Here is a 14,065-nt window from a genome sequence, read left to right as displayed (position 1 = left end):
TCTAATACCAGCATAGATGTTATGGAGTCAGTGATCCGCTGTGCAACTGGGTGACTGCTGTCATACTTGCTCTCCCTTGCAAAGGATTGTTTAACAGTCAATTGTTTTTTTGAACTACTACTAGTAATCTTCCTGGTCCCCTTCTGGGATGAAGATCCACTGCCAGTAGCAGCAGCAGCAGGCATCGCGCTCAAGGATTCTGCTGAGGAATCCAGGATAGGGGAGGACTGAGCTATCCTTATCAAATTGGATGCAGGACTAGTTACGATCATGATTGAGGATATTGTTGATGAAGGTGTTAGTGGTAAAGATGCCAGGTGTTTGGATCTAGCAGAGAGAAGGGAGCTAGCTGATGCTGGACTTCTTGTTGTTACTTTTTTAGCAAAAGTTTCTGAATTTTGCAAACACTTTGGATGGATACACTGTAAATGATGTAACAGAGCGGAGGTTTCTAGATGGTTAAGGTCCCTACCTCTACTTACTCTGGCATGACAATGTGTACAGATGGCTTGACAATTGTTGTCCGGATTTGGGTAGAAATTATTCCAAACATAAGATGTGGATTTTTTGTTTTATGCCCAGGCATGACAATTGGCTTTTCCTTATCTTGGGTAATAACTGTTTCCACTGGGGCCTGATTTAAACAATTAACATCCTCATCAACAACATCCTTATTAGTGTCAGCTATATAATAATATCCTCCTCAACCTGGTGCACTTCCAAAGATATAATCCTTGATTATTATGTCAGCATGTTGACTTGTGCTGCTCATCCCCACATTTGCAGAGGATGCACAAGTAGTGGAAGGAGGCTCCTCTTCGAGTATAGTTTTGGAAAGGTCAGGCTCACACATGGCACCCACCGACACACTTAGGGCCTGATTCAGACCTGCTCACTAGATGCAGATGCTCGCTCCCAGTGTATGCAAATTCAGCTAAGTTATGTCAAGGCAGGCGATTGCACGGCAAGGCATAAGCACACCCACTATGTCTTGGCGTGCAATTACTTTGTGTATGCAGATGACTGTACCCTACCGCAAGCACTGCGAGTAAATCAGTGTATAATTTAACCAGGTGACGTGTACTATGACGCTGCCTGTTAATTATGCATGCCTCTGAAACGGCATTAAGATACTCAGGCACGCTTGCGTTCACACCTCCACTCCACCATTTCCAGTGGCCTGGCCTTGTTACCACCCACAAATGGCTTGACCTGTCACTCATTCAGCTGGGCTGTCTCTGCTGAGCGAGCGATTGCTACCTGATCACTCGGACTAGTTCGCGCAAGCGCACTGTGATGCATACGCATGCACAATTGCATAACATCGACCAGAAATGAGTGAGCGGCTGCTGCAAATGGGTCTGATTCAGGACCTTAGTCTGTCCTCAGGGATTTGTGATAATTCTGAGCGCACAGTTGGTTCCTGTGCCTTAATGATTTGAATTTTTTTTTAAATGTCTTCAGGGAGAAGGGCATATATCATCATAAGAGGCAGAACCACCCATCATAAATAAAGGCCAAGGCCTTAGCCTTTCCATGCCACTTCGTGTGGTGAAAAGCATATTGCCAATTTTATGACTTTCTGCAGATAACTTTCCATTTGATGTTTTTTTCTTTACCAATGTAAAAGATTGGTTCTTTGATTTTAGATGCCCTGACTTAAGCCCTGTATGCCTTGGGCATCGGCTTTAGATGACGTAGACGGACTAGTATCGTCATGACTGGTGGCACTGGCAGCAGCTCCAGCACTAGTATGTGGTTCCTGCTCTCCTCTCAACTGATCGTTCTATCAACAAACACGAACAAAGTGGGGTACAGCCCACACCTCAATTTGCACCAATTTTAAATATTACACTGTGGTATCAATGACCTACAGTGTCACAATATTTTTTATGAGTAAGAAAATAATAACACACTGCTCTACCACTTACAGTGTCACAAGATTTTTTTATGAGTAAAACACTGTGCTACCACTTACAGTATCACAAGAGTTTTTATGAGTAAAACACTGTGCTACCACTTACAGTGTCACAAGATTTTTTATGAGTAAAACACTGTGCTACCACTTACGGTGTCACACGATTTTTTTATGAATAAGAAAAGAATAATACACTGTGCAACCACTTACAGTGTCACAAGATTTTTTATGAGTAAAACACTGCGCTACCACTTACAGTGTCACAAGATTTTTTAGGAATAAGAAAAGAAACAAACTGTGCTACCGCTTAGTGTCACTAAATTTTTTATGAGTAAAACACTGCACTACCACTTAGTGTCACAAGAATTTTATGAGTAAAACACTGTGCTACCACTTACAGTATCTCAAGAGTTTTTATGAGTAAAACACTGTGCTACCACTTACAGTGTCACAAGATTTTTATGAGTAAAACACTGTGCTACCACTTACAGTGTCACAAGATTTTTTTATGAATAAGAAAAGAATAATACACTGTGCAACCACTTACAGTGTCACAAGATTTATTATGAGTAAAACACTGCGCTACCACTTACAGTGTCACAAGATTTTATAGGAATAAGAAAAGAAACAAACTGTGCTACCGCTTAGTGTCACAAAATTTTTTATGAGTAAAACACTGCATTACCACTTAGTGTCACAAGATTTTTTTATGAGTAAAACACTGTGCTACCACTTACAGTGTCACAAGAGTTTTTATGAGTAAAACACTGTGCTACCACTTACAGTGTCACAAGATTTTTTATGAGTAAAACACTGTGCTGCCACTTACAGTGTCACAAGATTTTTTATGATTAAAACACTGTGCTGCCACTTTCGGTGTCACAAGATTTTTTATGAATAAGAAAAGAATAACACACTGCGCTACCACTTACAGTGTCACAAGATTTTTTATGAGTAAAACACTGCGCTACCACTTACAGTGTCACAAGATTTTTTAGGAATAAGAAAAGAATATCACACTGTGCTACCACTTAGTGTCACAAGATTTTTTATGAGTAAAACACTGCACTACCACTTAGTGTCACAAGATTTTTATGAATAATTAAGCACACACCAAAAAAAATGAAAAAAAAAAAATTAGATTTTAACTTTAATTTTTTTATACACTTGGGAAGAGCTCCCCTGGATCGACAGAGCACCCCTGGACTACACAGCACCACTTTATGTACTGCAGCCGTAGCCCCTTGATGGACATGACAAGACAGTAGCACCCCTTTATGTACTGCAGCCCCAGCCCCTTTATGAACAACACAGCAGCACCACTTTATGTACTGCAGCCCTAGCCCCTTGATGGATAGGTCAACACAACAGCACCCCTTTATGTACTGCAGCCCCCCTTTATGTACTGCAGCCCCAACCCATTTATGGACAACAGAGCAGCCCCCCTTTATGTACTGCATCCTCAGCCTGACAACACTGCACCCTTGAACAACAGCACCACAGACAGAGCACATCTGCACACTTTCCACGGACGGAATGGAAATGGCGCTGATCACTGGGACCTTTATACAATCCAAAACCCGTGAGAATCCGACAGCGGGAGGATTACTTTTTGCCTCGTTTTCGGAACCAAGTTAGGTGGGAAAACCTGAGCCGTGCTCGGATCTCAGCTCATATCGTGCAGTTCGGGTGGGTCCAGTTCTTGGAGAACCAGACCCGCTCATCTCTAGTAGAAATACAACCTCTATAGAATATTGTGCATTCCAAAAGAAAAGCTCATGCTCAGCCAGGTGCTGCTATCATACTGTGCAAAAATGCACACATCTCATAAAAAAATAGAGCCTGATGCCATAAAAGTGGTGCAGGTTATGTCATGTTCTGCACCTCTGCATTTTCTCCAATTTCTACTTCTCCAGTATCTGAGGTTTACGTATTTGGGTATTAAGATTCTAAATTTGCTATTTTTGAAAATGTAAGACATGTTGAAATATACATTATTTGCTCATAAAGGAAGAAAATTAAATAAATAACTACATACCCATCCATATTCCAGATCCCAACACCAACAGTAGTTAAAAAAGCGTACAAAAACTGCTTGTAAGAAGTCACCAGTTAGTATAGTGATATATGTCGTCATGATATCATTTACAGTAAGTCGAACAAATTCCTGGAATTAGAATAAAGTTTTCTGCTAAATTATAAATGTTTTTGTTTTGTCATTTATGTTGTATACATTTTGTTCAATGCAATCTTCTTATTTTTCCTAGGAAATTTTGTGTGACCAATATTTTTGAAACCTATCATAAAGAATGAGCACCTCTTTACATCAGAGGGTGAGAGCTGAGTTACTGTACAAGAGCCCTTTGATTATTACCATAATAAATATAGGGCCTTATGAGCAGTGGTTTCATTATTTGATGAATTACCATTAATTAACAATTCTTAGTCATAATTTCAGCTATAGCCACCTAAGCTGTTTTAAGGGGTCCAGAGCAGAGATATCAACTAACTTTAAGTTTTGATTGGTTACTATCATTGCTCAGACATAATTAGTGCAGACTGTTTTCTCTCCCTGACAAACTGTCAGAATGTCATCACAACATAGTTATACTCCAAAGGCTTTTATCGGGGAAGTCCCCAACATCTCACTCATGTAAATGCCCATTTTATTCCTCACTTGATTTAACTGGTCTTTAGTCCCAACTCTCCAGCCTTCCCCTTCCACTCTTCTTAACTGCACTGCATTGACTGGTAAATTATTCTAATCTTGTAATGCTTATTGTTATACATATTAATATTTGGTTGATATTCATGTAACATAAGAAAGAGCAAATAAATGATATGTAGACTGCATTCGCATGCAGCCATCAGACGCCAAAGTATGCAAATCCCGTGATCGCAAGCAAGACATTAGCACGCCCACTATGTCTTGCCGTGCAACTGCGGTATGTATTTAGACGCCCAGCAGCCTGTCACAAGACACCCACTTTCCCTTAGTAACTCACGTCATCTCCAGGAAGTGTATGAAACAATCGGTAACATTGATCATACCCTACCGCAAGCTCTGCGAGTGCTGCAGTGTGTAATTCGCCATGTGACGTGTACGCTGATGATGTGTCTTTATTATGCACGCCCCTGAAACGGCGTTATGATGCACAGACATGCCTGCGCTCGCACCTCCACTCCCCCGTTTCCATCGACCACCCCCTGTCACCACTCACAAATGGCTCATCCTGTCACTCATTTTAGCAGGGCGCCTGTGTACAGGGTGCGATCGCTTAGCGATCACATGGACTAGTTCGCGCACGTGCACCCCATCTTATACACATACGCAGATTGCAAACATCGGCAGGCTACGTGCGAACGCAGCCTAGCAAACGGGTCTGAATCAGGCCCTGAGACAAAACCTACCTACCATATTGTTATTAAAGAGGATATTTGCATCATGGATTAGCAATATCAGAGATGTGTTACATTTAAAAAATAAAGGAGTATTATTTGGGAAATAATAGTCATCTTTTGAATTACAAGATAACTCACAGGGTATACCACTGAAAGATGAATATGTTGCATGTGCCATTGCTAATTACTATAGTAACTACTGTTTTCATTGCTTAGTATGTTTTATGACTGCAATAAATTAAATTTAAATTAAGATTCTTAATCAGACTCTCACAGGAGAAGGCACTAGCATAATGTGCATATTTTACCAGGCCCTACAGGAACATTTTGATTAAGCTACATATTCACAACGCCATGCAGTAAGATCTCACCCACACTGTCACAAACACATTTCGTCTTTGTCAGCAGCTATAGTAAAAATAATATTATCCTCAGTGACAAATTTATATCTACCCAAGTTGTGAGGTTAATATATGGACACATTTTACACTTGATTCTGAGCCCTCTAGTCCACACACTCCTCTAGCGTTTGCACAATGGTTATACTTGAAAAATAGTGGAATCCCCTTTAACTCATTTGTACTTCTTACACTTGTACACATGCAATTCTTCCTCTTTATATGTTCCATTCTTCACAACTCCTGTTTCATTTGCATTGTTGTTTCCTGTTTAAAGTAACATACTAAGTAAACATTTCCCCATTAAAAACTAACTGACCTGGCCCACCATTGTCTCCCAGCAAGGACCCCTAGGAACATCCGATGGATCAACTTGAAAAGGAACACCTGTAGAATTTTCTGAAAAAGACGCATTGTAAATATTGGCGTACCACTGAGTCATATTGTGCTGCACAATTTTCTCTTCTTGACGCTGGGAAAAAAAAAAAAAAAAAAGCTTACACACTGTAACTGCGAAAAAATTTCCATAAAGTACCATAATTTCATTTTCTAGGACTGAAGATTAATATTTTTACAATACAATTCCAACACTCTTCACTGTACCTTAAGATTAATTTCATCCATGAGAGCAATTAGGAATGTGTACAGGTTACCCAGAAACAGAGCAAATATGCGGCCAAGTTGCCACCTTAATGCTATGCGAGGATGGTAGTTTTCCAGCCCACTAACCACATCAAACATTGTTGGGCAAAACATTCCTAGAAGAGACATGACCGTATTCACCTACCAAAACAACAAGCACAAATATACATTATGTTCACAATCAATAATGCTACAATATGTTTAACATTAACACAGGTGTTCTGCTGAGGGTCAACAATGTATTGTTTCAGTTAAGAATGTTTTTGTTGAATATAAACCTCTAGTAAATGAATGACCTCTAGGATGTGAATGCATTATGCTGATAGCAAGTGGGGTTGGGTAGATCTGAGGAATGGCCAGGGAGTGCTTTCACTGTAAAAGATCCATGTGTTGTGGACCTCAAAGGACAGCTATATAGAGAAACAAGACAAACATTATGGCCAATATACAGTACAAGGTCAGAGAAGACAGAACACATTCCAAAATGTTAAATATGTTCAGGGTAACAAAAAAGCAATGGGAGTCAGGTACAAAGTCAGTATCAAGTTCAGGTGGACAATACCTAAACATGATACCTCATGCAGAGTTGAATGCAAATCAGCCATATATGTTCCTGCTTTGCATGCACGGACATACTGTAAATGTCTATATTCTCTGCATGTATCGCGTGGTGAACCTACCCCCTATCCATAAGCTTAGTTTGCTACTCCTCACTGTCAGCATTGTTGTGCACTTATACCAGTCTGTACTTGGTGCAAATGTCACACGTGGAAAGTTATATTTACACCTGTACAACTATGACTAGTCTGCAGTTTTGTTAACACACCCTTGCTGAACCTTGCATATATGAAAATGCCCAGTTACAGCCTAGCTATGCCTCCTCCTCAGTGGTAAGTGGGAATGTGCTTGAAATGCACATGATTCTTTGGTTTAGATTTCGGAGGGTTTTTCTAAGTTATACTTAGTAACTCTGGCAATCAGACCAACTACAGAAGATTTTTAATTGATAGATAATAATATTTGTCAAAGTTGAGGCATCACTGACAGGAGATTTCAAGATCCACCTGAAATATAGAAGCTGAAATAATACCAGAAAAACATGTATGTTGTGGTTGTTTAAATGATTTATTATCCTAATAATGCAAGTCTGTTGTTCCTTAGGCCTGTTAACTTGTTTCCTATGAGAGGAAATATCTGAAGTGAAAATTAAAATATCATCAATGTAGACATTGACAAAATTATATAAAACCTCACTGAAAACATTTTTAAACATGACTGATGAGTTACAGAGGCACAAGGGCATTACAAGGTATTCATAGTGCCCATCTTGTGCATTAAAATATGTTTTCCACTCAAAACATTCCAGACGGCATAATTTTGCTGAGGCCTTGGTAGTAAATGCATGGCCTGAGAATGTGGTCCTTCCCAGCAAAGAAGAAGTCTGCAACAGGCAAATTTTTGGATATTATCAAACATTGCTCTGGCTTAGAAATGGATAAAGAGTATATTCTGCCCATAAGGGGAGAGGTACTCGGCATGAGGTCAATGGCACAACTGTAGGAAAGATGAGGTGCCAGGGTCTGAAAATAATAAGTGAGACTACCCAAGAGAATTTTCCTATATGACACATGCAGAGGAGAATTGGGAGCAGCTTTTTCTAGGCAAGAGGTCCTGAATGCCAGTCCTGTCCTAGGCGAAGAAGTAGTTGGTTTTAAGGTTTTGCAAGCTACAAGAAAATCAAGGAAATTGCCCACACGAAAAGTAATTGGCATATTTCCATATAGGACAAAACCTCCATACACTGATGAATAACACAAGAGCCAAGTTGTGTACTCTAGGGGACTCCCAAGTCTTTGACAGTACTGTATTTAATAAAGTTAACAACTGCTCCAGAGTCCAGAAAGGCATGCAAATGACTGTCCTTGCAACTTCATTGAAGTGACTGCTAATAAATATTAGTTGCAATGAGATTAGTCATTAATACATATACGAAAGGTTTAGTTCAGTGCAATCAACTTGGTAAAATAAAAAATACAACAAAAAAATCATCTTAGCTAAAAATAAAGCTACTGATAATAATACTAACTTCATTCCGCTCCCACCAACCATAGTTCTCCAAACCTTTCAAAGCAAATTGCTGGGACCTGCGTACAACAAAATAAATAAGATAGCCGCTTCCTGCCAGTGTGCACATTACTAGGAAGTTTGCAAGAACTCTGAGAAATCTGACTAAGTGAATATTTTCTTCTTTCCTGTTTTCTTGTTCTTCTAATATTGATTCCTGAAAAATAGAAGAGAAAAAAAGAAAATGATTAAAATGTTTTTTGCTACAACTAAAACCATCACCTAATATACGGGCACTGAATAAAAGAATAAATAGCAGCAATACCTCTAATTTGAACTATGCTCCTACTTAACAAGGATTACGGCAGGGTTGCTTTCAGTACAGCTACTTAATACATGATGAGAGGACATACTGTATTGGATAAGGTTGGTTAGCACCACCAACTAATCACAGGCAGAGGAGAGACTTTAAGCTTCACCTTGTCATCAAATTGAGGACTTTTTTTGAGACTTGTCAATTACTTTCTAAATACCTCTGTTTAGTAAGACAATGTTGTATATACTAGAAAGTACATCCTGATTGTATAACTATAAACTAGAGATGTGCAGGTTCGGTTCCCAGAGAATCGACAACAACCAAATTTAGGGGTTTCGAGTCGAACAGAGTCCAAGTTCGGAATTACTTTGGGGTACCGAGTCGAACAGAGCTCCGGTTCGGATCGTACCACATTTTGAAATTCCTATTTTTAAAACGAACTCTGGTTTTTGATTGCATGTAAACAGGTCAAAATTACATATTCATTTTAGCAGTTTTTTTTATTTTATTTAAGAAAAAAATAAATACGGATCCACAACCAAAACACCAAAACACGGGTGTTGGCGCACATCTCTACTAGAAACTCAAATACCTAGTAATGAAAACACTGTGTACACTGGATTACTGTGCATGATGAAGTACAGTAATAAATCAGTAGAGGGAGCTGGTGCAGTAAAATGATATACAGTACATTCCTTCTTCCCTGCCAGGCCTCAGGAGTTCAGCAGATAGTTTTAAAGTCCAAATACAACTCCTTCCGTTTACTGTATGCTTGTGCTTTGTGGCTGGGAATTACCATAAACCTATATATCATTTGCTTTCTGAAAATATATTGTATATAGTATATCACTACTGCTCTGAACTTTTGTGCTGGTTGCTTGTAGTATAAATAAGTTGCACGGGCATTATTGGTCTAATTGAAAGAATAAACTGAAACACTTACAAGTTGGTACTTAAACCAGTAAAAGATCTGGTTTTATTTCTATTTGAAGTGCATTCCTGAACTGAATAAATAACAATGCAATAATGAACTCATAGGAATTTAAAACCATCAGTCCAGATTTTGAGCTCAACAGTGACAATTCATATCATTGTCTTACTTTGAAACTAGTTGTTATAGATGCAAATTTGTTGTCAGCTGTCTCTGGGTTTCCAATGAGAAAATCCCAACTTGTATACATTTTCCAGCTAAAATTAAAGCTGTTATCATCTCCTCCACCATCTTCATTAGCATTCTTAGCCATTCTGCAATATGTAAGATAAGAATTTAGGGTTAAGAGAAAGATACTATAGTTAAAAATGATATCACCTTTTAACATATCTGTCTTAAGGAACGTACACACGGTACGATATCTATGAAAGATATGAACGATAACAATATTGTTCAACGATATATCGATACTTTTTATGCAGTAAACAACCAACGATGCGCGTTCCCGCATGAACGATAATGATATCTATGATCATCCGTACATGGAGGCCAACTTGCACGATATTGTCAACTTTCCCAGTTCAGATATGTGTCTGGATGACTTCACTGAAAGTTATCTTTCACAGATATCTTTCAAGTCGTTGGTGGTACAGTTCGTACCGTGTGTATGCAGCTTTGTATAGATCACAAATATACAATAATTAATTACACAATGCTTGCTAGCTCAGTTCTTTCTAATAGAGCATTTTGGGCAACTAAGCTTTGCTTATTTTATAGGGACATATTTATTAATTATCGGGTTCTAGATCCAATAATTGCAATTTCTTATCACTGCTAATAATAATTAATAATCACAGGCTCTAATAGGAAAAGCTAATGCGATCACTTCACTGCTCCTTCATTCTGCGCATATACAGTCTGCTGGTCATTCATAGGCTAATATACTGTACCGGAGAGGGGTTCTACGGATCCCTATCCCAGTACTTTTTGCAGTCTGTAGTCTATAGGCTACAATGCCTAACTCCATTGCCATCACATTACGGAGCTTGGTAAATTCTGTAAATAAATGCAGAAATACCACTAAAAACCTGCGCTCATCAAGGTAACATGTCAACACAAAATACCAATGGAATAGCATACATTTACACCAGGCAGTGCATAGTTTAATCAAGTGGTAGAAAATGTCCAATTCTGATATGAGCCCTCCTATTGTTTGACAGTTGCAATTTTTCTGGAGAAATAGAATCCGGAACTGTTGGTACAGTTACTGAGGGCGGAGCTATATAAAAAACAAATATGTATATATATATAAAATATATTATATAAATAATATATTATATATATATATAGTATTTAGAAAATAAGGCACTTAAAAGGGACTTTAAAATAAAATGTATAATAAACAAATATCCTGACTGACTCATCAATGCTCAGCCCAAGCCCCTGGACCTAGAAACATGAAAGTTGGGGAGTATATTCCTTCCATGATGTAGGTGCCCACTAAGAAGGGATTTTTTTAAATTCAACTCCTAAGGGGGTGAAAAGTGCTAAAATGTTACCTCCCCTTGTGCAATGTCCTGACTTACTGACTCATGGTGGCTGTAGCACAGCTCATATTCAAACACCAACTGTCATCTCAAGTGCTGCCAAACATCACTGGCAGTTGGTGTGGCTCCCCTATTTGAATAGTGAGGTAAGGGAATGTGTTACTACAGAGGTGAGAGAGGAAAATGTATTACTACACAGATGAGGGAGGGGAATGTCAAATGTGTTACTATATGGTAAAGTAAGGGAATGTGTAACAACTCAGAAGAGGGAGGCTGAATGTGTTGATATAGGGGTGAGCAGGAGTATTGTGTTACTGCAGAGGTAAGGGAGGGGAATGTGTTACTACAGTGGTGAGCGTGGGTAATGTGTTACTACAGTTATGAGGGAGGGGGAATGTGTTACTCCAGAGGTGAGGGAGGGGAATAAGTTTTTACAGGTGTGAGTGAGGGTAATGTGTTACTACAGGTGTGAGAGAAGAAATGTATTTTGTTTTTCTACACAGGTGTCAAATTTGTTACAACACGGGTGAGGGAGGGAAAGGTGTTACTACAGAGGTGAGGGAGTGGAATTCAGGGCCGTAACTATGGTGGTGCGACCTGTTTCATGGCAGAGGGCACTGCAGGGCAGGGGGCGCTGTTTGGGCCTGTCAATCTTCCTGTTTATTATTATTCTCACTTGTAGCTTCCTCTTCTTTTATCCCCAGCATCTCCTGACCTCCCCTATCTGTTCCCTGGCCTTTCCCTATGAGGCCATGGCCCTTTTTCATGTACAGTATCTGATGTCCCTATTTAAAAAATAGGAGGGGGGCGCCAATCAGGGGTGTCTTAAGAGAGAAGGGGCCCGTGTGCACTCCCTGTGCGGGGCCCCCTCCTCTCTCCCCGGTGGCCGGCAGCTGATTGACGCGGCTAGCCAGCCACCGGAGCCTTAGTAGACTCCGGGCACTAGAGTGTGCCCGGAGTCTACTGCGCATACACAGAACGCCGGAAAGTGGCTGTGGCGGCCATTTTTCCGGCGTTCTGTGCATGCACAGTAGAGTCCGGACACACTCTAGTGCCCGGAGTCTAATGCGCATGCGCAGAACATCAGAAAAATTTACTATTTTCCGGTGCTCTGAGCACCGCAGACACCCGACGTGGGACCACGGACAGGTAAGTCTAAAATAATATGGGTGCAGTGTGTGCAGTGCGGGGCCCCCTGGACCCGGGGGACCTGTGTGCCCCGCACACACTGCACCCATTATAGATATGCCACTGGCACCAATGCTCTCTCTGGCACAGGGCACTAAAAAGTCTAGTTACGGCTCTGGTGGAATGTGTTAGTACACTGGTGAGGGAAGGTAATGTCTTACTATAGCAGTGATGCATTACTATAGAGGTGAATGATTAATGTGTTATTGGAGTGGTTAAATGGAAATGGAAACAGTAAATATCTATGGTCTGCCCGGGTGAAACCGGGTACATCAGCTAGTCTTTATATATGAATCCCTTAATCCTTATCAAAGTGAAACTCACATGGTCACTATAGGACTCAAATGAGCCATTGGTGACATACAAATGTAGTGCAACACCTTCTAAATAAAATGTCGATGTTTTATTTCTCCATTGCACTCACATGTAAAAAAACATTAAAAGCATATAATATCACCCATGCATGCATGGGTCTTGGCGTCGATATGGTCAGCCCCCTCTGAGACCCAGAGTAGTTTCAGGCTTCTGAGGAAGGACAAGTAGTCCGAAACGCGTCAAGCCTGGTGACTTTTGAGTGGTAGACTGTGGGAAATGTGAAAGCTGTACCTGAGCCATTTGCCAGTGTCTGGGACCATGAGTAATTTATACCATCTGAGACTGAGAGGGGCTGACCAGATCCACACCAAGACCGATGCATAGGCGATACTATATCCTAATAAAGTGATATTGCATCTGATTCAGAGGTGGATGCACATGCGGCGATTTACGACAGCAGACGCAGTGAGGATTTATTTGCAAAGTAAGTGGCAGGTAGTGACCGTTTGGGGGAGGTACTGGGGGTGGCTATAAAATGCAGGTGTGTTGCCAAAATTTTATGGGCATGTCGTAGTCAGCCACTGTGAATTAGTTTGCAGTTGGACTGGCCCCAGCGTCTTAATTGAGACGGACAGTCTGAGATACCAAAGGGTTGCTCAGAAGTTCGATGGTGCAACCAATGTTCCATCTTTTGTATGTAAGAGGTAGATCTGAGACACCGGCGGCAGGCGTCTCTGTACACAAGTCCACTGCGTTCGAAATGCAACTGTATCCACCTCTGGATCAGATCCAATATTACTAAAGGTGAACAAATACTTCATGCGCTGGTGAATGAAATACAATCATCTAATGAAAGCGATCACTGGATGGTAGTGGATATATATATATATATATTAGGGGTGAGCGGGTTCGGATTTCTGAAATCCGAACCCCCCCGAGCCCCCCCGATCCGAGTCCGATCCGAGTCAGGCTCGACTTTTCCCGCCTGACTCGGATCTGACATCGAGGCAAAACGTCATCATCCCGCCTTCCGAGTCTCGCGGGTTTTGGATCCTATATAAGGTACCCGCGTCGGCGCCATTTTCTCACTCGGCTGTGGACAGTGAAGAGGGAGGGTGGGAGTTAGTGCTGTGTAGTGTAGTGTAGTGTAGTGCTGCTGTTGTCCACTACTTCAAAGTCCATAGGGGCTGGCTGTGTTGTGCTGTGCTGCTGTTGTTAATAGGGGCTGTGTCCACTACTTCAAAGTCCATAGGGGCTGGCTGGACTGTGTTGTGCAGTCAGTTCTCCATAGGGGCTGTGTCCACTCCAAAGTCCTGTGCAGTGTCCCAGTCCTAAAGGGGTGCT

At 40.7% G+C, this 14,065-nt stretch overlaps 1 protein-coding gene across 1 annotated transcript in view; it reads right to left on the bottom strand.

Annotated features, from left to right (window-relative positions):
- The window catches only part of LOC148442288 (transmembrane channel-like protein 1), a 152,256-nt gene that overhangs the window by 34,283 nt on the left and 103,908 nt on the right, over nucleotides 1–14,065 (bottom strand). The window contains exons 11-15 of the mRNA XM_088464078.1: nucleotides 9,841–9,985; nucleotides 8,447–8,641; nucleotides 6,322–6,501; nucleotides 6,038–6,190; nucleotides 3,957–4,085 (exon numbers count right to left, since the gene is read on the bottom strand). Coding sequence (XP_088320204.1) covers nucleotides 3,957–4,085; nucleotides 6,038–6,190; nucleotides 6,322–6,501; nucleotides 8,447–8,641; nucleotides 9,841–9,985 — 802 coding nt within the window. The remainder of the gene's footprint in view (nucleotides 1–3,956; nucleotides 4,086–6,037; nucleotides 6,191–6,321; nucleotides 6,502–8,446; nucleotides 8,642–9,840; nucleotides 9,986–14,065) is intronic.

Source organism: Taudactylus pleione, unplaced genomic scaffold (assembly GCF_031769625.1).
Source record: "Taudactylus pleione unplaced genomic scaffold, aTauple2 ptg001573l, whole genome shotgun sequence".
Classification (NCBI taxonomy): Eukaryota; Metazoa; Chordata; class Amphibia; order Anura; family Myobatrachidae; genus Taudactylus; species Taudactylus pleione.
This window is presented reverse-complemented; position numbering and strand designations above follow the sequence as displayed.